Source organism: Festucalex cinctus, chromosome 14 (assembly GCF_051991245.1).
Source record: "Festucalex cinctus isolate MCC-2025b chromosome 14, RoL_Fcin_1.0, whole genome shotgun sequence".
Lineage (NCBI taxonomy): Eukaryota > Metazoa > Chordata > Actinopteri > Syngnathiformes > Syngnathidae > Festucalex > Festucalex cinctus.
Genome location: NC_135424.1, coordinates 8,182,601 through 8,207,377, shown reverse-complemented (window position 1 = coordinate 8,207,377; position 24,777 = coordinate 8,182,601). Strand labels below are relative to the sequence as shown.

The 24,777-nt window shown below is 41.4% G+C and overlaps 1 protein-coding gene across 2 annotated transcripts in view; it reads right to left on the bottom strand.

The window, feature by feature from the left end:
• slc8a1b (solute carrier family 8 member 1b) overlaps positions 1 to 21,741 on the bottom strand; it is a 108,141-nt gene extending 86,400 nt beyond the window's left edge. For both annotated transcript variants that reach the window (XM_077494400.1, XM_077494399.1), the window contains exons 1-4: positions 21,348 to 21,741; positions 10,324 to 11,217; positions 7,593 to 7,757; positions 5,067 to 5,857 (exon numbers count right to left, since the gene is read on the bottom strand). In XM_077494400.1, coding sequence (XP_077350526.1) covers positions 5,067 to 5,857; positions 7,593 to 7,757; positions 10,324 to 11,166 — 1,799 coding nt within the window. In that variant the 5' untranslated portion in view covers positions 11,167 to 11,217; positions 21,348 to 21,741. The remainder of the gene's footprint in view (positions 1 to 5,066; positions 5,858 to 7,592; positions 7,758 to 10,323; positions 11,218 to 21,347) is intronic.
• Positions 21,742 to 24,777: the final 3,036 nt, after the last annotated feature.

The following is a 24,777-nucleotide window of genomic DNA, read 5'->3' as shown; positions in this document are numbered from 1 at the left end:
ACAAACACGACACGCGTGCTTGTAAGTTGGTCGTATCCGTGTATGCTACTATTAGCGTGGAGCTATTAGAGATGTCATTAACCAACAAGCTGGCGGTCCTCATCAGAGTGTCTCATTTCAATAAAAAGAAATCGCTGACCCACTTCCAGTACCAATTCCATCTGGACCAGGTTTTATAGAAATAGAAGCTGAAGTGTGCCGCGAGGTGCTCTCGATAAAAAGCTTCCATCAGGAGATGCCAGGCGTGGTAGTAAGGTTGCAGCGTAAAGATTACACATTCACTTCAAGATGTCCAATTTAAACCCGGCAAAAACGGGAACTGAGATGTATGAGGAATTTCATTCATCCATTTTCTGCAGCACTTGCCCTCATTTGGGTTGCTTTTGAGTGAGCTGCAGCCAATCGCAGCTAACTTTGTGCGAGAGGCAGGATACACACTAGGGGTGTGCTCAAAAAATCGATACGGCAATTATATCGTTGCGGGCCTCATTACAATACACGTATCGATACGCAGGCATCAGAATCGATATTGCTCGTTAACTTTAAATAGGCAGCTAATGTTTGTCTTTGCAGCTTGCATTGCACCGAAGAAATAAAAACCAGCAGCATCTTTGAAGTTAATTGCCTTCAATTAATGCAAAAATAGCTCACCAGTGATTGGACACTGTGTCTTGCTAAGAAAAATTAAAGCAGATGAAGAATATCAACATTTATTTACTTATAAACTTACTCAATGTACCAATTTTCCTATATTTTGTTTTAAAAAACGAAATAAAATGTTTTACATGAAAAAAATGCTGTTTTTATTTTCCCCAATTTTTCAAATAAGCACATTTTAGAGCTGTAATTTTAATACTTTGATATTTTTGCTCATATCGACTCATGCCTATTAATTAATTGTGTGTATGTGAAAACTGCTCCCTGCTCTGCAGTGCATGCACATTTAAACCAGGCATGCCGCTTGGTGCTAAACCAGACGAGCTACTAACAAAAACATTTTTGTCATCCAGCATAATAAACATATCCTTTAGGTATACATATGACTGTTATTATAAAATGCAAGTAAAATAATGCAAAATATCGGGATACGTATCGTCTCGGAGATCACGTATCGGGATACATATGTATCGTGATACGTATCGTATCGTGACCCGTGTATCGTGATACGTATCGTATCGTGACCGTGTATCGTGATATGTATCGTTTCGTGACCCGTGTATCGTGATACGTATCGTATCGTGACCCGTGTATCGTGACACGTATCGTACCGTGACACGTGTATCATGATACGTATCGTATCGTGACCCGTGTATCGTGATATGTGTCGTTTCGTGACCGTGTATCGTGATACGTATCGTATCGTGACCCGTGTATCGTGATACGTATCGTTTCGTGACCCGTGTATCGTGATATGTATCATATCGTGAGGTTGGCGGCAATACTCAGCCCTAATACACACTGGAATGGTCACTAATAAGTGTACATGCATATATATTAGGGTTGTGCATCTCTCCAATACGGTTGCTAGCATTGATTAGCATAAAAGTGGAAAGGGGAGGTCTATAAAGTCAAGCTTCCCTGCCCCATCCATCTATTATTCACCCTGTCTCACACACTCAATTGAAGACTTCTGGAGACACTCCACATGATTGACGTACGTACTCACCTCGCCCTGTACACAAAAGCACCAGGGAGTTGGAGAGAACGACAACATGCTAAAGCGCTTAATGAAGGTATTTTAATTGCTGCGTCAGGACTTTGCCGGCACTTTTAACAGACATTCCAACAATGGCCACGTGGGAGAAAATAAGGCAGTCGAAAAAGAAAACAACAAACAACCTTTGGCACACTTAGAACATAGACGTAATGCGTTTGTTCCGTGTTTAGTTATTCATGATATTGGCCACGTTGCACAATGGAAATAAACAGCCACTAAAAATAACTTTCAAAAAACACATCTGCAAGACACTCAGTGACACAAAGTAGACGTGTCATACAATTACTGTAATGCCATTCTTCCTTCCCTTTTATTTATGATAACACTCATTTTGCACAGCAAAAATAAGCAGAAGCAAATTATTTTTTTTAAAGGCTATGGGGCAATCAATCACGAGCAGAGCAGTGTAGACAGGTCACAAAATTACTACACTGTGACCATTCCTTGGTAACTTAATTTATTAATATCCACCAACTTTCACAATAGCAATAAAAAAAACACTAGAAATAATCCATAAATTCAGAAATGTTGCTGTAAGGCTGTGCAATCATGAGAAACAGTGCAAGCAGGAGTTTTAAACAGATAATCACCGAGCCAACACTCCAATCATGGACCGGTCGAAATGCTCGTAGGCGTTCCCGCGTGTTGGCCATAAAGCAGCGAACGGTCGCCATGGCGAAAAGGTCCATCGGTTCAAAGTTGTGAACTTTATTGCAGTCTAGTAAAGCCCCAACGGGCGAGAGAGGGTGGCCGGGGGGTTTTACCGCAAGGGCTGATTTACGACGCTGACTCTCCCGTCATCCAACAGGATCGGATGCCCGAATAGGCATTTAAAGAAAGCAAATGTTTTATGGCAAAAAAAAAGACAAACATGTTTTCTCTTTACTGGCGATGCCTTTAAATGTCAGCTTCTGTGTGAGTCCAGGCTAAAATGAAGCTTTCAGAAAAATACAATATAATAATCCCTCCCCGGGGCAGGATGGAGTAAATCCCCTTGTAATCAGGCAGTTTCAGTTTGTGTGTCAATAGCACAAGTTAGTGCAACAGTGACACCAGTGCGTTGTAATTTTCTCTATTATAAATAACCCACAGTCACAAAAAAAACTAAACAAAAAAATACGAAGTCTACGGGACGCTTGGTCACTCATGGGCATTAGTGAGCACAATGTGTCTTATGATTGATGAGGTTGCTTGTTTCTCCAATTGTTCATGCACAACAGAAAAAAAGCAGAACGAATAGAAAGAGTCCACAAAGTCAAAACAAAGGCCAGTGGATGTCATACACTGATGTGTGGATACATTGTAGTGTAAAATTGCATGTGAATCAGGAAATCATACTTCTAATTCTTGCACAATAGAAATCAACAGAACGACGACAAATAAACCAAAAGCATAAAAATCCACATCACATTCAGCCTACACATGCACATAATGTCAACCTCATATAATTAAATGTAATATCATTTATTGAAAGTTATTCATGATCGCTACCTTGCACAATCGAAATAAACATCATGACTAGAAATGATCTATAAAGTCACAAAGTCCTGGAAACACATTTGTCCGTGTAATGTAAATGAGATATATAATTATGACAATGTGATTTTTCCTTGCTTGTTATTCATGATAACCACCAACTTGGACAAATGAAATAAATAGAACAATTAGAAATCCTCCACAGAGTCAAAAAAAACCTCATTCATATGCGCACACAACATACTGTAGTAGATGTATCTTACAATTATTGTAATATGATCGTTCCTTCCCATTTATGATAACTACCACCTTGCACAATAGAAATCTACAAAAATGACTTGAAATAAACTTTTGTCCCAGTTCATAACGGCTAGTTTTTGTTAGATGAAAAGCATCCAGTGCCTAAAACAAAGAGTCCGACTGTTAATGATTGCCCCTGCAACGCTCCCCGCACGAGTCATCTGGAAAACGGCGGTTAGCCTTTGGTGTGCGCCAAGTTGACGAGCTTATCGATCGGCCGCGCTGTTCTCAGGGCAATCTGCTCCGTGTGATTTATCATTAAATGCTCCTGCTTTTAATTCCTCGCTGCTTAAGATTCGTGCAACCAATAACCCACTTTTCCAACATCTTTTACCCCCTTGCCACGCAGCGGACGGAACCTGCTGAGCGTGCAGAGCGGGAGGGAGGCTGGCGATCGATAGCAACCCTGAGCAGATTAAAACAGCGGCCCAGTGGACTCCAAAAAGCACTGATGGGTGTAAGTCACATACAGTATGTGAGTCACAAGTAAGTCTCAAATCTTGACCTTCAAGTTTCAAGGAAGTCAGAAGTTACTGTGGCAAAAATCAAGCAAGTCAAACTCTGGACTCAATTTTTGTCCTTTCATTTCCTTACTTTAGGCAAATCAAGTCATACTCTCTTGCTCAGTCACAGAATGAATGAATGAATGAATGAATGAATGAATGAATGAATGGATTCCACCAACCTGATTTGTCTTACTCAGGTCCCATCCCCTCGACCCGTATTTTGCCATGTATATGTCAATCACAGAGTTGTCAAACGATTCTTATGACAAACCAATTAAAAGGGAATTTAATAACTATTAAAGATACAGTGTGCAATAAGTGACCAGTAGATGTCGCTATAGCAATTTAATGCAGCCAAAGCGCATGCAGTTAGAAGCACGTTCACTACGGTGGCTCAGAGAGCACACTCCGCAAACATACCACGAATTCTTATTTTGGGTGAGCAAACGAGTTTCTCGGCGAGTGACAGCGACTTGGCAGCAGGTGTGAAGCCCGGCGAGCGATGCCGGATTTAGCCGGAGCAGCTAGCAAGAGCACATCGCACCTCGCTTTCTCGTCAGCAACACAACTTAATGCTGTTACTCACAACTTAGATTTCGTTTTGAAATTAACAGCGGAAAATTAACCAGTAGCTGCGGCTTTACTTGTCCACTAACTCCACACTTATGGTACCGTAATTGCGCATTCATTTCAATTGAGCGACTTGTAGCAACACAAAGCATCAACAACAACAACAACCAAGCAAATGCGTAACTTTGGAAACTTTCAGTTGGGGCACTTTTAAGTCAAGGTTCCACTCTATTCATATTTTGTTCCTTTCTACCCTTGGCCCAAAGCCCTGAAACTGGCAACTCAAGTCAGACTCCAGCCTGGTATGTGGCACAAAGACCCAAATCTCTGCCCTCAGCCAAACCAAAAAACAGAATCCTAATGGAAACCAAAGCGCAAAGGAGAGTGGACAGATTGATAGAAATGAAGAAGGTCGGTCGGTGTCAGAGTTGAGCGAACCGTTGTTGTGACCACATCGCTTCCTCATCAACAGCATACAAAATAGTGTGCTTACTCACAAGATCTCGTCGTTCTGGAACTCCAACACGCCGTGTGCGTCCTCAAAGTCCTCGCCGCCGCCTCGCGCCGTCCCCTCCACCGTCTTGTAGGGCAGCGTGACCACGCCGCGGGCGCCCGACGTCCTCAGCACTTTCACCTCCATGGTGCCCACGCTCTCGCTCACGTGGAACACGGGCTCCTCGAACGTGAAGATGCCGGCGTGGTCGTCGTCGAAGATGGTGACGGTGGCCGTGGCCGGCAGGCCCAGGCAGGCCACCGAGTCCACGTGGTTGGCCGACTCGTCCTCCGCGGGCTCCTCGCCTTCCGAGGTCAGGACTTTCACGTTGGACAGGTGGATGAGGAAGTTCTCGTCCTCCTCGAAGATGTCGTCGTCGATGATTCCCACGCGGATGTCCTTGACCGTCTCGCCGGGTTTGAACACCACCACGCCCTCGGTGAACTCGTAGTCCGAGCCGGCGTTGGCCGTGCCGTCCTCTGTCCGGTACTCCACGGAAATGGTCTTGGCAAGGTCGCCGCCGCGCCGCATGACGTTCACTGCCACCGTGCCGCAGTTCTCCAGGCACTGGTAGCTGGCGGGTTCGAAGAACACCTTGGAGATGGGGTCATTGTCGCCGGCGTCGGAGCGCACCTCGTGCATGCTGACGGCCTTGCGCGCCTGGTCGGCGGCGTGTTTCTTCAGGATGTTGCCCGCGCCCGTCATCAGTCGGGTGGCCTGGCAGCGGTAGAAAGCGCGACTCTTCTGCTGCTGGCTCAGGACCTGGTAATTGGCCAGCTCTATTAGCTGCTCCACCTTGATACAACACACACAAAAGAGACAATTTTTGTAGTCTATCTTTGGTCTTTGGGCAAGTCGTCTTCATTTAAGCTAAGATGCGAGAGCTTGGAAAGTGAGCGAATCGGGACTACTCAGAGACCTTGGGAGAAAACAAATGCATTCTGCTTATCAGAAGCTAACGCTAATCTTTGCATCCAACGAATGTCAATGAAGCTGCTTTGATTTGGGTTTGATTTGAGAGCGTTTCAGACAGTGATGATGGATTAATTCGGCAAAATTCTGAGTGGCTTTCTCACAGACACATTATGAAATACCAGGCTGACAACAAAAGATGTACTTGGTTGTTTAATTTCACATTTGATTGGTGAGCAGGCACTCCAGAGACGCAACGATTTGTATACAAGCTATTAAAAAGTCAATTTTCCACAATATGTAGGCTGTAAGATACGTCATAAGATACGTTGTGCTTTTTAAAGCAGTTTGGGGAAGGCTGTTCCGCAACAAGATAAGATCATTCAGATTCTTCCCTTCCCGTCGTCCTTGTATTCTCCTCTGGCATGTCAAGCCAGATCATAAAAGTATCTGGTATAGCAAAGGTATTATATCAGCAGATAAGATCTAAAACAGAGCTGGTGAACTTAAATCATCCCGAGAAGACGACCTCACAAATGCACTCGTACTGGAAACAAGACTATCTTGGGACACGGCTGCGCTCGTAAAAGAAGAAGGCGGACGGAGTGAGGAAGACACCATAAAGCTGAGGAGCTGAAAACTGAAAATAATACCTCGGACGCTCTGCTAAGAAAGCCGTGTAATGCCTCACAAAGCCTTGCATGATCTGTTTTATGGCGTTATTAAATCTCTGAGTGCGCCTAATGTCGGAATTCATCAACACGGCTTAGCGTTACCGCTTGTTCATTCGTACGAGTTGATTGCGACTCTTATTCAGGCGGACAAGCTTGGAAACTGCAAGGCTGCACACTTTGTGGTTTTCTTTTTCTGAATGATTCCAACGTTGAAACTTTCCAGAATTTTACCACCCTAATGCTAATGCTAACATTTATAACAGACGTTTCTGATAGGTCTGAATTTACATCACCACCAACACCCTCGATTTCCAGAAATACTCCATTGTCAAGCAATATACAGAAGCACTGTCAATATCAAGGTAAGCAGTGCTGTTGTGCTAGCATTGATTATCATTAGCTAACCATGTTGCTAGTGATTAGCCCCACAATGTTGTTTATGTTGTGCCTCATACACAAATCCGCTGCACTAATTGAAGTGCAGCCTTTACCAGTGAAAATAATTGACTATTTATAGGCATTTACTGGCGGTGACTGTGTAAGTGCCATTCATTTTCAATCTGGACACAGAGGGATAAATTTGGTCACGAGGGAGTCTCAGGCTCCCCATGAGTTTCCAATACCACCACGCAAGAAGTCACTAAAGTTTGACAAGTGGGTGTAAAATCATTACGATTAAAGAAGTCAAACCCAAAATATACAAACAAATATTTTGGCAAAAGGGCATTCCCATTAAAAAGTTAATTGATGGGTTTTCTCGTGCTAATGAGGAACATTATCCTTTCGACATCTTGTACTTTTTGGTGCCGGTCCTCAATTGAACAGAACAAAGAGCCTTGTCAGGACCTTGTCAAACCAGTTCTACCGTCCTGCGCATCATCAATTGCTGTCGGAGTGGCGCAGACACACACAAAAAAAGACCTCAGGACAAATAAAACTCTCACCTCTTTGTCAGGATGCTTCTGTTTGAGCTCCTTGAGAATTTTGGCCATGTCTCTGCGGGTCTCCTCCTCGTCCAGGTCCTTCTCGTCGATATCCAAACCCAGCGGGCCGTCCAGGAAGTCCACGCCGTGAGAATTGAGCATCTTGCCGTCCATCTCGATGTCCACCTTGAGACGGAGGAGGCGAGCCGTTAACTTCCATGTGGCAGAGCAACCAGCATTGGAAAGTTGTGGTTGATTTTTAAAAAGGAAACAAGAGTCATTTGTAGATGAAAACGTTTAAATGTAAACTTGTAAAGATAAGTCAAATTATTTTTTCGTTATCAAAGAATTCGTTCTCATATACTAATTTATTTTTTATTGCAAATGTAATTATAAGTAATTGACCAATCATTTAATAAAATAAATATGATTTGTGTGCAAAAAGTAAAAAAATGTGACAATTATATCATCATTAATAATCTAATGAAGTACAATTAAAAATCTATTTTACAAACATTTAAACTATTTTTAAATGCATTTGGGGATAAACAATTGGGTAATAATTATAATTAAATAAGTACTAATATTACAATCAAAACAATCATTATCTTATGATTTAAGTATTATCATACTATTTACAAGGATAGTTGAAACATAGTCAACATTTTTTTAATTTATTACATAATGAGTTAATTTATTATTAAATGGTATACTGTACTCTTAATGAGTAGTTAATTTAAATCCAATTAATTATCAATAGTAATTATAAAGCAAGGGGATTACTTTAGCTACAAATAGAGAAATTAATTCTTTATTTAAAAAGATGAACATCTAAAGAATGAAAAATACATTTTAATTCACCAATTTTGGAATATTAACAGATAAAATATTGCAATAAATTATGAAGACTATGTAAATGTTGAGTAGGCCGGAATACACAATTTGGCAGAACCTCTGTGGCCTGTGGGCTTTTGTCCACTCCTGATTTACATAAACAGCAAAAGAAAACAAAAAAAACAAACAGTTATTGACATTATTTATTCATGAAGATCACATCCAACTTATATAGTCTTTGACTGAGGTCATCCTATAACCTGATGAACTCAAATGGTTTTTAGATGATGTGATGCAGATGCAAATTCGGCTCACTTTTAAAGTTGAATTGCGTTTGGCGTGCTAAAATCCCCAAACCAGTGCTACTGGTTTCCACGCACGTGGCTGCCAGCAGATAATTTCATCAGGCAGAAACAAGTCCATCATCTGCTTCTTATTTCATTTTGTCGCCGTCGGGGCTCTTGAGGTTGTACAGGCGTTGATTGAAAATGACTTTTCCTTTGGTACTTGAGGCAAATTGGCAATTTAACACTGTAGGAATTTGCATATCATCACCCTCCGAGGCTGCGGGTTGGTTTCACGCCCTTGTCTGTTTGTACTACAACACTATTGTGAGCCTAGCCTCAAAGAAATGTTACGAATAAAGAAAACTCTTTGAATGAAGACTGCATTCTTGTTTTAATGAAAAAAAAACAGATTATTGAAATGTTTTAATATGAGCTTAAATAAAAGAGAAACCCCCATTTTTAAAGCACAAAACAACATAACGACCCTGCTTTCACTGGCAACATTCCCATCAAATTGAATATTTGCTGACACATACATTTTTAAGTCCCTTTTTCACTGACTTAATGGTCAGCATTTTTCTGCATTCTGGAATTGGGGATGAAGTCGACCTGGCAATTAGAAGCCTTAAACAGACAGTGTGTACAATTAATTAGTGTTAACCAGACCTACGATTATATCACCACTAGATGGCGCTAAGTATTACATGATGTCCCTTTTAAGGTCATATTCGAACGGTAAAAAGAGGTAATTCCTTTTTACACTGCTTTAAAAATCAACATTTTGGGGGGTAGAAAATAAGAATTCAACCAGGTAATTTCAGGAGCTGGAACAGGGGTATGCCCCTTTAAAAGTACCTTAAAAGTTGCTATTTTCTCGTCATTCTGGAATGGGGAAAGTAAGGCAACCTGGCTATTATCCACCTTCAAGAGGCAGTGAAGTTAATTCCGCATTACCGTGATAAGAGTTAAGTTTAATACCCGACGCTAACTTTGCCCACCATCGTGTCACATATAATTATCTGATTGCCTGATGCCATATCGCAGTGGTAAAGCTCTCGATGTTGCATCAATATCACCACAAGTCAAATGGCATCTCGGCATACAAGTACATCTTGGAGGTTCAATAACGGTTTTGCTAGAACGGTTCGGAATACTTCGGATGCTAGCAATTTGGTTAGCCTAAATTTACATGTCGGAAGGTGGAAATTTTGTGAGACGACTTCACCCTTCTATCAACAGGAAAGTCAACCGTGAAACACCGTCTTACATGGCCAGTAAGAGGGTTTCGAATAAGTCAGAAACTTGGCAAATTGGCAGGTCTACTCTATCCCCTCACATGGCGAATGTGAAAGGAGCATATGCTTCCTCTTGTCTTTCCTGCCTTTTATGGTTTTACTTTTGTTTACAGTTTCCCACGTGTAACGTCATTTTTAATGGAAGCAAGTGGGTTGAAATGTGACATCTGTGACAAACATCACTGATAGAAAAGACCGACCAAACTAAAGGTTGCCTGGAGATGACGAAGACGATGCTGACCAGTAAAATAAAGCAGAGCTAGGCTATCAAGATAAGCCTCTGAAGTCCATATGTGTAAGAGTAGCTTTGAAGATGATGGCGAGCGCCGAGTATACCTTAGAAGGAAGCGGCCGGTCGCCCTCGGTCTCGATGATCATGCCACGCTGCTTGCCCGTCCTGTAGCGCTTGTACACGTACTTATAGAAGAGCAGGCGACGGTCGGCCACCCAGGCAAACACCACGCAGATTGGGAAGAAGAAGAAAGTGAGCAGGGCTTCCCACACCTGCACTACGCCGGGCGAGATGACTGACAGGATCAGGTAGAGCCAGATGTAAGCAAAGATGCTCCAGGAGGCGGTGACGAAGAACACCCGCAAGTGCTTGACCTTCCTGGTCTCTCCGTCAGGCACCACCCAAACGCAAATCCCGATGATGACGAACATGTTGAAGGCGGCCGAGCCCACGATGGTGGAGGGGCCCAGGGTGCCGGCGTCGAAGCCGTGGCCCACCACCTCGATGACGGACAGCAGGATCTCCGGAGCCGAGGAGCCCAGAGCCATGAGGGTGAGGTTGGACACGGTCTCATTCCAGATGCGCACTGTGGTGGTGCTGGTCTCTCCGTTGGGTTTCTTGATGGTGATCTCCTTCTCCTGGGAGGTGATCACCTCGATAGATGCCATGAAGCGATCGGCGATTATGGACACGCCCAGGAACATGTACACCAGAGCTACAAAGTACACAGTCGCCCGGGCCACTTTGTCACCAAACGACGGGTTCATGGGTTCCCACACAGGCAGCATGACGCCGGGTGTGCACTCTTCCGCCTTGCTGCAATCCGTCTTATTGGTGGATACCGGTGACACTGAGCCGCCTAAGCTGGGCTCGGGGGGAGCGCCAGCTAGCAAAGGCTGAAGCCTGACTAGCAGAACGAGGGCGATGACTGACAACCCCAGGGCCATGTTGACGTCGGAATCAGAGACGTGAGGGGACGATCAGTGAGGCTGTCGAACCTTTAGGAAAGGACACAGGAGAAACGAGACTTTGTTAATGCTTTGCAAGAATGAAAAAGTACAAGTAGGAGCGAATACATATATTTAAGGTCTAACCATAACCCTAAAGCCGAGCGTCATACGCCGAGCCTAACCATCAAACACTTATTCCCAGCCATAATCCAAACCTTAATCCTTACAGCAACCTCTAACGTTTAGTATCTATACCTAACCCAAACTCTTATGTGAACGCTAATTTCAAACACTCAACACCTATGCTAACGCTAACACCTTACCTTAACAGCCTAACCCTAACACACACACACAAAAAAACACCCTATCACCTAACTCGTAACACAAAGACCTAACCTAGGCTAAGATAATACAACCCCAAAGCATCTGAGCCTGACAGAAAATCTTAGCTGAACACTAAACCCAAACATTTTTCGCCTCATAAGGGGAAATCAACCCCCTCAAAATTCTTGACAACAATATGTTGCTACATGTGACCTCACTAGTCTAAATATGACATTCTGATTATATTAGAATTGTGGAATATGAGTTACGCAGCAGAGGAGGTAGAGAACATGAATGTTACTCAGGTCTCAGGTAACCACAGCTGCTCATCTTCAGAAAACAGGTGAGCTGTGATTGGTCGGCGCCTGAGCCCTGACCAACTGTGATGTCATCTTCAGTCGACAGCAAGTGGCAAAATGGCCGCCCCCCTGGATTTTGCTTCATAACGTAATATTAATCAGAATGTCAGGTTTAGAATAGTGAGGTTACATATAACATATTCTTGTCAAAAAATGTTTCAGGTTGACTTCCACTTTAAAGAAATGTATATCAAGTGTTGATTAGAACTGGACTTCCGTAATTGTCAACGTACAAGTTCTATTTCCCTGTTATCCTTTTTGTAACTGTGCTGCCTCTGCAATATTAATGTGGTTATTACACTGAAGTTCATTGGGAGGCAGAAGCACATGTTCAAACATCAAAAGCTACCTTGCAGGTGTTTGCATTGCTTTAAGGGCAGGAAGTTCAAACATCTCCGCCAAAGATAAACTTGAATTTCCAACCTTCAACAATATGCTTTTTCTCCACTCAGCCCACTCCGGAGTCAGCAGGACGTTTGCCCCGCGTTCCCTGATAACCGTCTCTGGCTGGCTTGTGGTAACAAGGTTTGCCGAGTAAATGAGGTTACAGCGTAAACACGTTTGGCCGACGGTGATGCTGGGTTCTAAATTGTGTTTTTCAATCTGGCTGGCAAGATAACAAACCCTTGCCGTACAAGTCAGGAATTTACAAGCGCTAAGCAAACATCCACTGTTTACACCACGGCGGGTTGGCGGTAACGTGGCACGGGTGTCTGTTCTTACTATCAAATCACAATTATTTGGCAGAGGAATAACAATCAAGCAGACATACCAATTTTTAATAAAAAAAAACAAAAAACAATAAGATTGAGACCCTCTTCAAAGCATACCAGTTGAAAAACATACTTTATAGTCATGGATTTCAGATGGCGCATGTAAACATCCACATCAGTGAATGATTCAACATTGACGACCATCTGCACCAATTGTGTTCTCATGAAAATCTTCAGACATCTGATAATCTGCTCAAAGTTGGCCCGATTTTCGACACAAGAAGAATTTCCAAAGGGTTTTCTAAGTGAGTGCTTAGGTCTCCACTTGTGAAATAGATCTCATTGGATGTTGAAGTACCGATGAATTATAGCGACGAGTGACAGTATATCGCTTGAGGAGTCCACCCCTGACAGAACAATGTGGTCATTTTCAACCCTAATAATCATGTTTAAAGCTCAGCGGTGCGCCACGAAAGCAGCCGATTGCTCTTCAGCTCTTGTTGGAGGAAAAGAAAAAAAGTGAAGAAAAGGAATGAAAAATCCCAAGAACGCTGAATTATTTATCATCTCAAATGCCACACAAAGCCTGTTGTGACCGCACACACCGAGGAGCTGCTGCTGGATCGAGACGGGAAAACATCGGTTCTCGTGGGATTGGTGCTTCATTAAATGGACAACGTAGGCATCATATGGCCATATCCAACAAATAATGAGATTAATGCATGTATTTATGGAATTGAGAACATCATGTATTTATTAAAAGAAGCTCTTGCTCTTGGCGGGTGAAGGGTTGCTAGTAGAGACTGGCACAACCTGGATTGATGAATTAGCCGGAATTACGATTATTTGCACTGTGAAAATGTGCAATTACGCCCTGATTATAGCTAAAATGTTAGAAGACTGTGTTAAAAACCAAGGGACTTTTGTCGATCGCATGGCAGCAAATAAAGCAAGAAAGTGCTGATGCAGTCATCGATATTTGGTTGTTTATTTTCTGCCGCGCGACAGGGTAAGCGTTAATTATACCGCAAATGAACGACGCGCTCTGTGTCGGGCTTTGGTATTGATCGTGTCCTTAAAAGGATTTAAAAACATGTCTGTGCAAATGAGCTTGTTAGAGAAATGTAAATCTATACTGCAAGTCCAAATCATTAGTATGACTTGCATTTAACAGATGTAGCTAAAGAGTTTACCGCGAAGCTTTGTTCAGGTTTTCAAAGTTATTTCTCTCACAACGGAAACGCAAATAATCCCTCCAAGTGTGGCCATCACCAAACATCAACAAAAATCTTGTTTCCTAGCCGTAGCCGGCTTCATTTTATTTCTTGAGACAGCAACCCAGTTGAGAGTGAATCAACAAGGCCAAGTACTGCGCTCCATTTTGCCAGACATAATTAATCTACAGTCTTAACGATCACTGAATCGATTATTATGCCCATCCCTCTTTCTCATCCCAAATTCAATTACAAAACCGTCATGTTGAGCCAATACACATCTGTCATCCATGATCACACTGTGTCTCTTTTGTTTCCTCCTTGCAATAACTAGCATGGTATTGAGTGCCAGGCAGTGAGATGTTTAAAAAAAAAAAAAAAAAAAATCCCACTTGAGCAGCAGCCCCCTACCCCTCAAACTATAAACTCATCACAGGGAAAATGCTCAATTACAGCTAACTGCTGTGGTCATCCGTTATCAGTCATTACTAAATGTGTAACTATGGCAATTAAACAATAAGCTAAAGTCTTATTAATTTTATAGCTGTCGTTGTGAGAGTGTCTGCACTTCATCTGAGTCACTCATAATGGAAAGAAATGACAATTGTTGATGGCTAATTAATTGTAAAAGTCCACCAGACTTTTCTATTTGTCGGAATTCAAATTAAATCAACAAGCCGTGTTTACACTTTTTTAACAAATATCTTATAGAACAAAAAAAGCGACATATTTTTGGAAGGACATTAGATCTTAATGTGGGTTGTGGAGCTTTTTTTTTTTTTTTTCATCTAAGATAATGTTGAAGATGAGTCCCTAACAGAGCAAAAAAGTAAATAAATTACAAGCTTCCAATCGATAGACAAAGGGAATAAAAGTGTGCATTAGCAGGTCGCAGTATCAAGTGCGCGTGTGGGTAACGCCGGAGAGCTTTGGCCCGCTGAACGCTGGCAGCTCCATTGATTTCTAATTGAAATATCACGTTCCATAATATCCCCTCGTGAGCCGCCATCAAAAAGGCTGGGCTGGCGTTCAAACGGGAACTCGCTGGGAAAAAAAATAAATAAGCTCATGCGGAAAAAGAGCCAAACATGAGGTGCGTGCTTGCCTCGGTACGCTCGTGAGGTTCTCGCTTCTAATCGGTGGCCTCAAATTTAGCCACAATGCCACAACGTTGAGATTTGAAAATCGGACAGAATAATTTTGTTTATTTTTGTGTTTATTTTTTATTTTTTTGTCTTCTTTTTTTTGTAGAACCTGACACCAACTGTGTGCTTTGTTATTGCCTAAAATAAAAATGAAATTAATTGAATGAAGTGAACTGGACCAAATTCCATCAGATGGGACTTTTGGGGGAAATGATCAAAGACGTGTGTGGTATCTTTCTAATAAAATAATTGATGAATTTTGAGTCTGTCAAACATATTGGAACCATATTTGGTTACTTTAAATCAAACGGCATATTAACTCATTTGCTCCCAATAACGTGGAAAAACGTTTTTTTATATATATTCTATGTGTCCCAAAGACGTATTTATACGTTTTTTTTGTTTTTGTTTTTTTATGCTAGAGCATACAGAAGGCTTTGATGCAGCCTCTCAGCTGCAAAGAACGGTTGCAGAAATGGTAGTTATTACACAAACGGCCAGCAGGTGGCAGCAGAGCAAAGGCGATCAACCAGGGCCATCTAGAAAAAAGCTAAATTACTTACAATTTTGAATAGATTTGTGAAAACTGATTAAACTTAGCTCTCTTCTAATGCTAATTGCTGCAAAACGGAAACAGATAGAAACATACTTTTTTTTCCTGATGAAAGAAGAGACTTTAATCTTTCTTTTGATAGGTTCCATAGGTTGCTTTTATAGCAATAGAACACAATATTCTGTGGGCCTTGCAAAATCAGTCAAAATCCAATAAAACAGCCGGGAGCGAACGGGATTGCTCCTGTGAAAATGGCTGGGAGTGAATGAGTTAATGACCGATTTTTGAAAAATATCAGTAAATTTTTAATAAGATTTTCACTGATATCCTCTATATTTTTTTTATTCAGTTATAGGCACAATATATCGTCGTCATAGCAACCTGGCAGGCACTGTATGTTACAGTCAGAAAAAAAAATAGCCTCGGGCAGTTAGTCAAGACACAAATATGTCATTACAAACTTAAAAGTTAGACAACAGAACCTTTCTACCTTCAGGCAGCCCCGACAATAACAAAACAACCCATAAAGTTATGAAGAAACAAAAAAAAAAAAAACATGCACCACATCCAGGGCCAGCTGTTCCCCGCTCTGCCCCCATACTGTCATCCCCCCCTGACTTCTGCATAGCGGCACCCCGGGGGGGCGCAGCTAAGTGACGGGGGGGAAAAAAAACGGAAAAAAAAAAAGGTTGGATGAGACAAACATATTACGTGTGATGAATCAGTCCTTTCAGGGTGGGGGGGACATTGGAATGAAGTTGATACAGCCAAGTGAATTCTGCTCGTGGACGGATGATGAAACATTTGAAGGCGAGGCACGAGAAAGATTTGGCAGGATTCGAAATGAAAGTAAACAGCAAGGAAAGCTTAAGGCAATTAAAACAAAAAGACCAATGCGGCAAAGTGGGGGATACATTAGAAAAACGAGATTAATGGTGCGTATCATGAGAACGAACGATGTTGGCTTTGATCTCTGCCTTTATGTCCAATCCAGAGAGGACAGCAGTCGGGTATTTCATTTTGGAAGTCCAAAAGGGGCACCCGTGGTGTCTTATTTCATGACAAGAACATTTGTCAGCTCGCTGTTTGGGCTTTACGCACGCCTGCGGTTACATCCGTCATTAATCATCTTTTCTTTTATAGCCGCCGCTTCCGAAAACGATCACAGAATGGTCAGCAACTAGGAGGGTAAACACGCGCTAAAAATAGAGGACGGACATCGATGCAACCATTAATCGGTTCAAGGTCCGGTCAAAACTGCAAAGGTTGTTCTGTAATAGCGCATTGACATACCTGAAGCTTTTTTGGCCCTGATTGGATGATGACCCGTTTGCGTTTGAGAACTTTATTGCGGCACTGTGACGTGTTACAGAAATGATCACATCCCAGATGTGAAAACGAAACCGTGAAATTAGAGACAAATGCTAAATTTTTTAGATATGCTGTCCTTACATTCTTATTCCTGACTTGAAAGTTAATCATAGTCACAATTGGTGCACTTTCCTTCTGTTGTACCCTTGATGCATGACTTAACTTGGAGGGAGTCAAGTAATTTTTCCAAAGAATATTCAAGTATGTAGATTGTACCTTGAGGAACCAAAGTGGACACCTTTCTTACCACAATTGCTTACTTGTTTTAGTTAATTTTGGACAAGTTACAAAGGTACAAACCGATTCTTAGGAGTTCAATATAGGTATACTTTATGAAGACTCTTGTATCTTTTGTTTGGAAATTAGTCCAAGGAATGTCCCTGTAGATTACCTTTAAAATTGGATGAACTCCCATTTACTTGATTTGTTATTTTGGACCTGGAGCAGAGGTACGCGTCATTACGATGGAGTCCATTGGATACAGTGCATGAGTGTAAAGATTTTGGATGTGAAAAATGTGCCAGTACTTAAATTGGAATCCAATAAACTGCCCTCGGTACATCAGTGTAGACTGTACACCAATGGTCGCCCTGCTCTGTCGCCATGTTCATTTGTTTTGTCACAAAGTTACACACCATTACCATGCAGTCTTATAATAAACATGATGGGATACATGAGTGTAGATTGTATGTTAAAAGACAAAAAATGGACTCAAAAACCCGATTGTAGAACTATTTCAGACAGTGCAGTGCTTTGTTTATGCATCAAAATGGTCTAAAGATGCACATTGCTGCTTTCAACAATCATCAATTCATTTGAGTCACGTTATTCACAGCCTGTGAGGAAGCTAATGTCATCAACACGCCATACGTATACCAGGCTATTGCTCTAGCGTCATTCCTCACATCTAAGCTTGTTTGGATCTATCCATTATTTAGCGGCGAACATGCATGGCCTTTGTGTGCATGGAGCACTACAACATCGAGCGACTTAAAGAGAAACGGGGAGATGATTACACATACAGATGTCAAATGAGGAATGTGTTTGATTATTTGCACATGTATGTTATCATGGTGCATAAGATTGATAAATAAGAGTTGGTAGAAACATGAATATTCAGTCTAATGATATGCGTCGTCTGAAAGCTGCAACATACTCCCCATGGGTTGCAGTACGCCATTATTCATTCCAACGACAAGGATTGTCTAAGAAGATTAAAATGCAAGCATGAAAAACAAAAATGATAGCGTTTTGGAGCCTGACCGCAGCTGTGCGAGACAGCAGCTGCTGTGTTGGTCAGAAGACCCGGTATACTGCATTCTGTGCATTTACACTCAACAATATCACCTTTTGTTGCGTGAAATATATTTAAAAAAACTGAATTGCGACTATATGAGAAGTAAAAGTAGCAAACTTTTTAGCCCAACCTATATACTGGTTCTATGGGGCATTACGCCACCAGCCCTTTCACAATTATCAGTTGTGACACACTCTGAACTCATCCATCCATTTTCTTGACCGCTCATTCCTCACAAGGGCCGCGGGGGGTGCTGAAGCCTATCCCAGCTACCTATGGGCAGTAAGCGGGGTACACCCTGAACTGGTCGCCAGCCAATCGCAGGGCACACAGAGACGAACAACCATCCACACTCACAAACACACCTGGGGACAATTCGGAGCGCCCAATTAATCTGCCATGCATGTCTTTGGAATGTGGGAGGAGACCGGAGTACCCGGAGAAGACCCACGCAGGCACGGGGAGAACATGCAAACTCCACCCAGGAAGGCCGGAGCAGTCTAAACTTCAAAGCATGAAATATGGAGCCATTGGACCATTGCTCCAAATTCAGATGAAAACAACTACTTTGAACCCAAATTTGGGTCCATTTGCTTGTTGCTATGAAGGGTTCATAGGGCTCAATCATAACTGCCCCACTGGCCAATAAAAATAATGCAAGCAAGGGAATTAACCTATAAGAAATGTGTTTTTTTTCGCAATTCAATGATTTGCCTTTAAGAAGTAAAAATGACTTCCAGTCCAGTTGGGGCACAGCTCCACCTGCCCCTCATACTATATATAGTCATCAAAAGTTCAAATTTCACTCTTAAAACATGAAGTCATCAGACCAATGTTCCACAAATGAATAAATTCAGATTAAGACAACAGTTTGTGCGCCAATCAGGGCCCATCCACGCGTTGCTAGGCAGAGTCCATAGGGCTCGGCTACAACTGCCCTACGGGTCAATGAAAAATGGCTTACTCAGGAAATATTGTGGGACCAAGCAAGAAATTGAGTAATCCAACAATCAGGTAGCATTTAGTTGTTACTAAGCAGAGTACATGGGGCAGAATCATCACAGCCCCATAGACCACCAAAAACAGGCTGTGCATCATCTACTTGTTCATAAATACAGGACTGTCTCGGAAAATTAGAATATTGTGATAAAGTCCATTATTTTCTGGAATGCAATTAAATAAGCACAAATGCCATACATTCTGGTTTCATTACAAATCAACTGAAATATTGAAGCCTTTTATTGTTTTAATATTGCTGATTATGTTTTTTGGTTTTTTCTTGGTCTGAGGAAATATTCTAATATTTTGAGATAGGATATTTGAGTTTTCTTAAGCTGTAAACCATAATTCTCAATTCGGCTTGTGCAATAAAGAAAAATCTCATCAGTTCATGCACTATTTTCAATTTGTGAGTTGTCTTTTGAACACATATTTGGGCGATACCTTGGGAGAAAAGAATATTTTGCAATTGAAGAACTATTCTTTAAAAAGAAAAATATTTTAAACCAAAACTGGTTTTCATGGGGCAGTACTCCACTTGCCCCACAGTATTAACTGACATTGAACGACCATTGTTCTTGTTGACAGGGGTTAAAGTTGAAAACTGTCATCGGAACAACGTTCCAAATCCATATACTTTGATTAAATCAAACAGTTTGGTCATTGAACTCTTTTGCCACCATCAGGACCAATCCATGTGTTGCTCGCGTTTCAAATAGTTTGAAATGCTCGACCATAACTGATCCATGGGACGAAAAAAATGTCCAGACAACTTGACAAAAATAAATGAGAAAAATGCACATGTCACAATTGAATTACAACTCTCTTATGAGTAAAAGTTTTTCATTTTAACCCTGGTGGTGTTCATAAAATCTTCGTTGTTCCTGTTGAAAACCAATGTAAAGGTCAAAGGACATCTTAAAACAAGGAGTCATCAAACCAATGTTTTACATGTCAATGCAATTCAGATTAAGATTATTTTATATTATGTCTATAATGCTCTTTTTCGACTGTTTTAATATATTTTCCAGACTTTCCTTTCAAAAATCATTTTGTCATCTTCCGGCCTGTACGGAAGTCAACTAGTCTTCCCGGCGTCTCGCATAGGTGCGATGATGAACGCCGCATCGATTTCAGCTACACGGCTGCTTTAGTACTCCTGCGGGATGGATAAGATACCTGTCAGACAATTTTCGCTACAGTCAAGCATTTTCCTTATCAGATAATATATTTCTTTGAGAAAGTGTGATACAAATCTGCACTGTCTCACTTCTTTTCCCACCTTACTCAGTTATCCATTAACACTTTCAATCTCTGACCTTTTTTTTTTTTTTTTTCCGTGTTTACCGTAAACAGCAAGGTCCTCTTGCAACACATTTCTGCACTGGTGGAGGTGCTCAAAGCTGTTCAAACAATTTTTTGTGTTGAAGCAAACATGTTTGCATTTGTCATTTGCAGCGTTCTCACTCTATTATGATCATTTCGGTATAAACGCCAACCAATAGAGGATGTTTATGACCGCTACTGGGGGGGGGGGCTTAATTGTGAAAACCTCATTCGTTTTTGCCATCATGCATGTACATTGAAGATTGTGCAGTTTATTCCCATCTAGATGCAGCCATTTAAAGATGATTAATTTCTAAAGGGGTGACATTTTTTTTCCCGTCCTCACTTTGTTTTAGTCTGCAATCTAATTCCATAATAGACAGACATCAAGCTTGCGGTGAAGTCAAGCGGGGAAAATGCCTGGAAAGCCTTCTAGTGATGGGACCGCATCCTGGTAGCAGGTGTGAATCTCATAAATGCAGGCTACCTTTTTTTTTTTCTAAAGAGATTCATCTGAGTATTTTGCAATGAAAAAAAAAAGACTGATATTTAATTGAGTGCATCGGTCCATTCACATTTAGAGTTGGGGTCCAATTTAGACACAAATTGCAGATTAAAAGTATATTTTAAAAAGGGGGGTGGTCGGGGTGCAAGGACGTGCTCGGCGTGCGTAATTGTCACTCGTGCACAAAGGAAACCAATGAAAAGCCGGTAAGAAAAGGAGAGCCTGGAGCGCATTGAATGAGGTGTCGGGATACCGACGGCTGCATGAGCCAATCAGGGAGGGGCGGTCCTCCAGGTGCTCCATTTCTGTTTTAAATCGGACCAAAAAAAATAAATAAAAAATATAGAGTGTTGTGGGTCTAAAAGTTCCTACCTTCCGTGCGAGCTGTGATCCGAGTGGAGGTGATCCGAGTGGAGGTGAGCCGAGTGGAGCTCCTCTTATAACCACCGAGGCGGCGGACGGAGCCCCCGAGCGAAGGCGCACGCAAGTCGGAGGAGGAGGAGAAGGTGGAGGAGGAGGGGGTAGTGGTGGTGGTGGTGGTGGTGGTGGAGGGGAGGCAGACCAGTCCGGATTCCCATGCACACGGGCACTTTTTTTCTGCTTCTTTCTGCTGCTTCCTCGTTTGTTTGTTTGTTTATCTGTTGTTGGTGGCGGGAGTGTGGTCGGCGTGTTTCCATGGAGCGCCTCCGGAGCGACCTGAATGACCGCGGCGGAGCCTCATCAGCAGAGCCCGCATGTGTGGTTGGGTTGGGACCGGAGTGGAGAGAGGCTCGTCTTCCTCATTCTTCCTTTTACACTTACCCCCACCCACTCACTCACTCTCTCTCTCTCTCTTTCTTTCTCTCTCTCTCTCTCTCCCTTCACACACCTTTTTTTTTTCTTTTTCCTTTCCCTGCAATGTCTTTATAACAACTGAGCTTACATGACAATCTGGACGTCGTCATTGGAATGCTTTTTGGCACTTTGTCTGCAAATTGTTGCAAGTTAATCATATGTAAGATGAACTGGGGAAGGATGTAGGCCAGTGAAACCTGATCAGAATTGTTCATTTATATGAATTCAAGGATGTTATTCCACATGAAGTGTTAAAAATTAAACGATGTAATGTGCATTCCAGGCCAGTAGTTGGCGATGTGTCCCGTTTTTGTTGTTGTCAAAAGTATATAGGTACAAGTAAATAACCGCAGGTGTAATGGCAAGAGTACATGTGCATGATAAAACAAGTAAAAACTGAAAATAAATGCATTGGAATATCACGCAGTCTGATGGCACTAATGTATTGGTGAAACAATTGGGGGGGGTGTAATACAGAATACAAGTAGTCTATATTATGATAATGAATTAAAACTGAGTAATGTGCTACCTTTAAGGATGACAAAATGATTCAAATCAAAATGAATTGCATGAAAATACAATGTAATGTGCATGCCAGGCCAGTAGTTGGCGATGTAATCATTTTTGTTGTTTAAAAAAACAGCAAGTTGAAACCAATGAAATCAACCTAGTGGTGTTTATGTAAACAACAATAACACTACGACTACAGAAAAACTGGAATAGTCATGCCATTAGTTGGTGATGTGATCATTTATGTTGTTTTAAAATATATAATTTTCAATGGATACCAACATTATAATCAACCTAATGGTGCTTATGTATAGTGGTATGTAATTTAATTTCTCTGGGGATTTGCTGTACATATACACTCCATATAAGATCTTGACAAGGGAACGAAATGTTCGCAATCCAGTATATGTCAAACATCATGTTCACATTCATTTTAAGTGACCACAACATTCTCACATTAGCTTCAGTTACCATCAGTGGGTCCGCGACGCCTTCAGGGATACCCCGAGATGATAGCGCCTGCGTGATTATGCTAATAAGCTGCCATCGCCATTTCCAAATGGGCCCATTTGCACTGGAGTCTGAATGCCATCGTGCGAAATATGGCGGAGATCTAGCGGAAGGACGAGAATTCATCACAAGCTAACAATTACACAGGCACCAGAAGACGGTATTTCGTTAATACCCGGAAGCACACACACATTGAAGTGCTATTTTAATGTCCAAATGTTGCCTCCAGAGAGAGAGAGGGGAAATGGTGTTTTGTTGTAAGACCTCTAGGAAAACTAAGTGGTGTCAATTTCCTGAATATGTGCCATTTTACAACTTTGGAATGTAATTTATGTAGAAATTGATAGTGAATGCTGAAAAAAGAGAATTAAGAGAAATTTAGTAAATGTAGAATGTGAGAATTGACAAACAAAATTATTAATTAATGAATTATGGTTCTAATAAAATGAGAAATGCTCAAATCCGGTGCAATATTTCTTTTGAGAATTGCTGAAATCAAATGTTCACGGTAGTTATGGAAATATATAACAAAATAGCATATTCATAATACAATTTTTTTTTTTTTTTTTTTTTTTACATTATCCTTCCCAATTTCACCCTGTCAAATCATCTGTGACATATTGGAAAATATTTTCTACATTGCCCAAATTTCCCACATTTTTCAGTATTTTGCATTTTCCATGTTAAAATTTGAAAAAAAAAAAATTCTAGTTTTTTTTTTTTTTACCTAATCTTCCCACGATTTCTAAATTGATTTAAAACTGTCCATCTTCAAATTGTTCGGCTCATTTGTGACATTTCAAAAGTATTTTTCCCATCCTGAAAATGTCCGCATTTTTCAGTGTTAATAAACTTAATTTCCAAATGAATGCGGCCGTTTTGCAATTTTGACTATTTTTTTTTTTGACAATTTTCACCAGAAAGATGTGAGGATTTGTAGGCACATTTGTGAAAAATACTTTATAATATACAACAAATTAATATTTGAAGAGAAAATTGAATGAGTAGATAAATATGGAAGGAAGTGTTACATGAGCGCTGCTGTTTTGGTTAGCAATACACACAGACACTTGACAATTCATTCATGCAGGATCTCGCCATTCACAGGCTGTGGGTGCGTTCTGCCTTATGTTATCACAAATTTTGCACCGAGATGAGTAAATATTTTCCCACGCTTGCACTAGAACTTGCGCAAACACACACACATAGAGTACGTGGGGTCTGAGTAAGGTGGCCATTGGGGACACATACAAACATAGAGCTGAGTCACTTGGCATATATCTTTCACTCCATTTTCTTTGTCGCAGAGCGACCGTGTTAAAGCGAACATGACATTAAAAAAAAAAAAAAAAAAATCATCAGAGCTTGTAGTCATCAGCTCCTCTCATCAGTGTAGAGTTAGCATGTCCGTTTCAAACAGAACTCGCCTGTTTGTATTGATCCCATTCAAGCAGCCGTTACGGCTTCACCCATTCAGATAATTAAGTGCAGGATGGTAGTGACACTGGAGTGATAAACTTCACACTCTGAACGCTGTTCCCCTTGTGATAGTATATCAAAACGCAAATATGCGCTCGGCTTCAATCAACCGCCATCTCGCATCAGTAACTTACACGGAGAGTGAGCGGCTAGCTCTTTATGAAGTTTATTTCTACACTCTACAAATATCACGTGTTTGTTCTGAAATCTAATATAGCTGTACAAAAAAAAATTCCAACCAGTGGAGTCGAACGGAATCACATGACATGTTCAACTTGCCGTGCTAGGGCATCGCATGCTACTCTCCCTCTCTTTCGCTTCCTTTCTTTTTCACCTGCAGCCACTCCTGTCTTATTGGGGGCAGCTGAAAATAAAGGAACTATTTCAGGGAAGGGGAGGGACGGGAGGCCGAGCCACAAAAAAAAAAAAAAAAGCCCGGGGCTCTTCTCCTTCGCCTCCCCTCCCCACT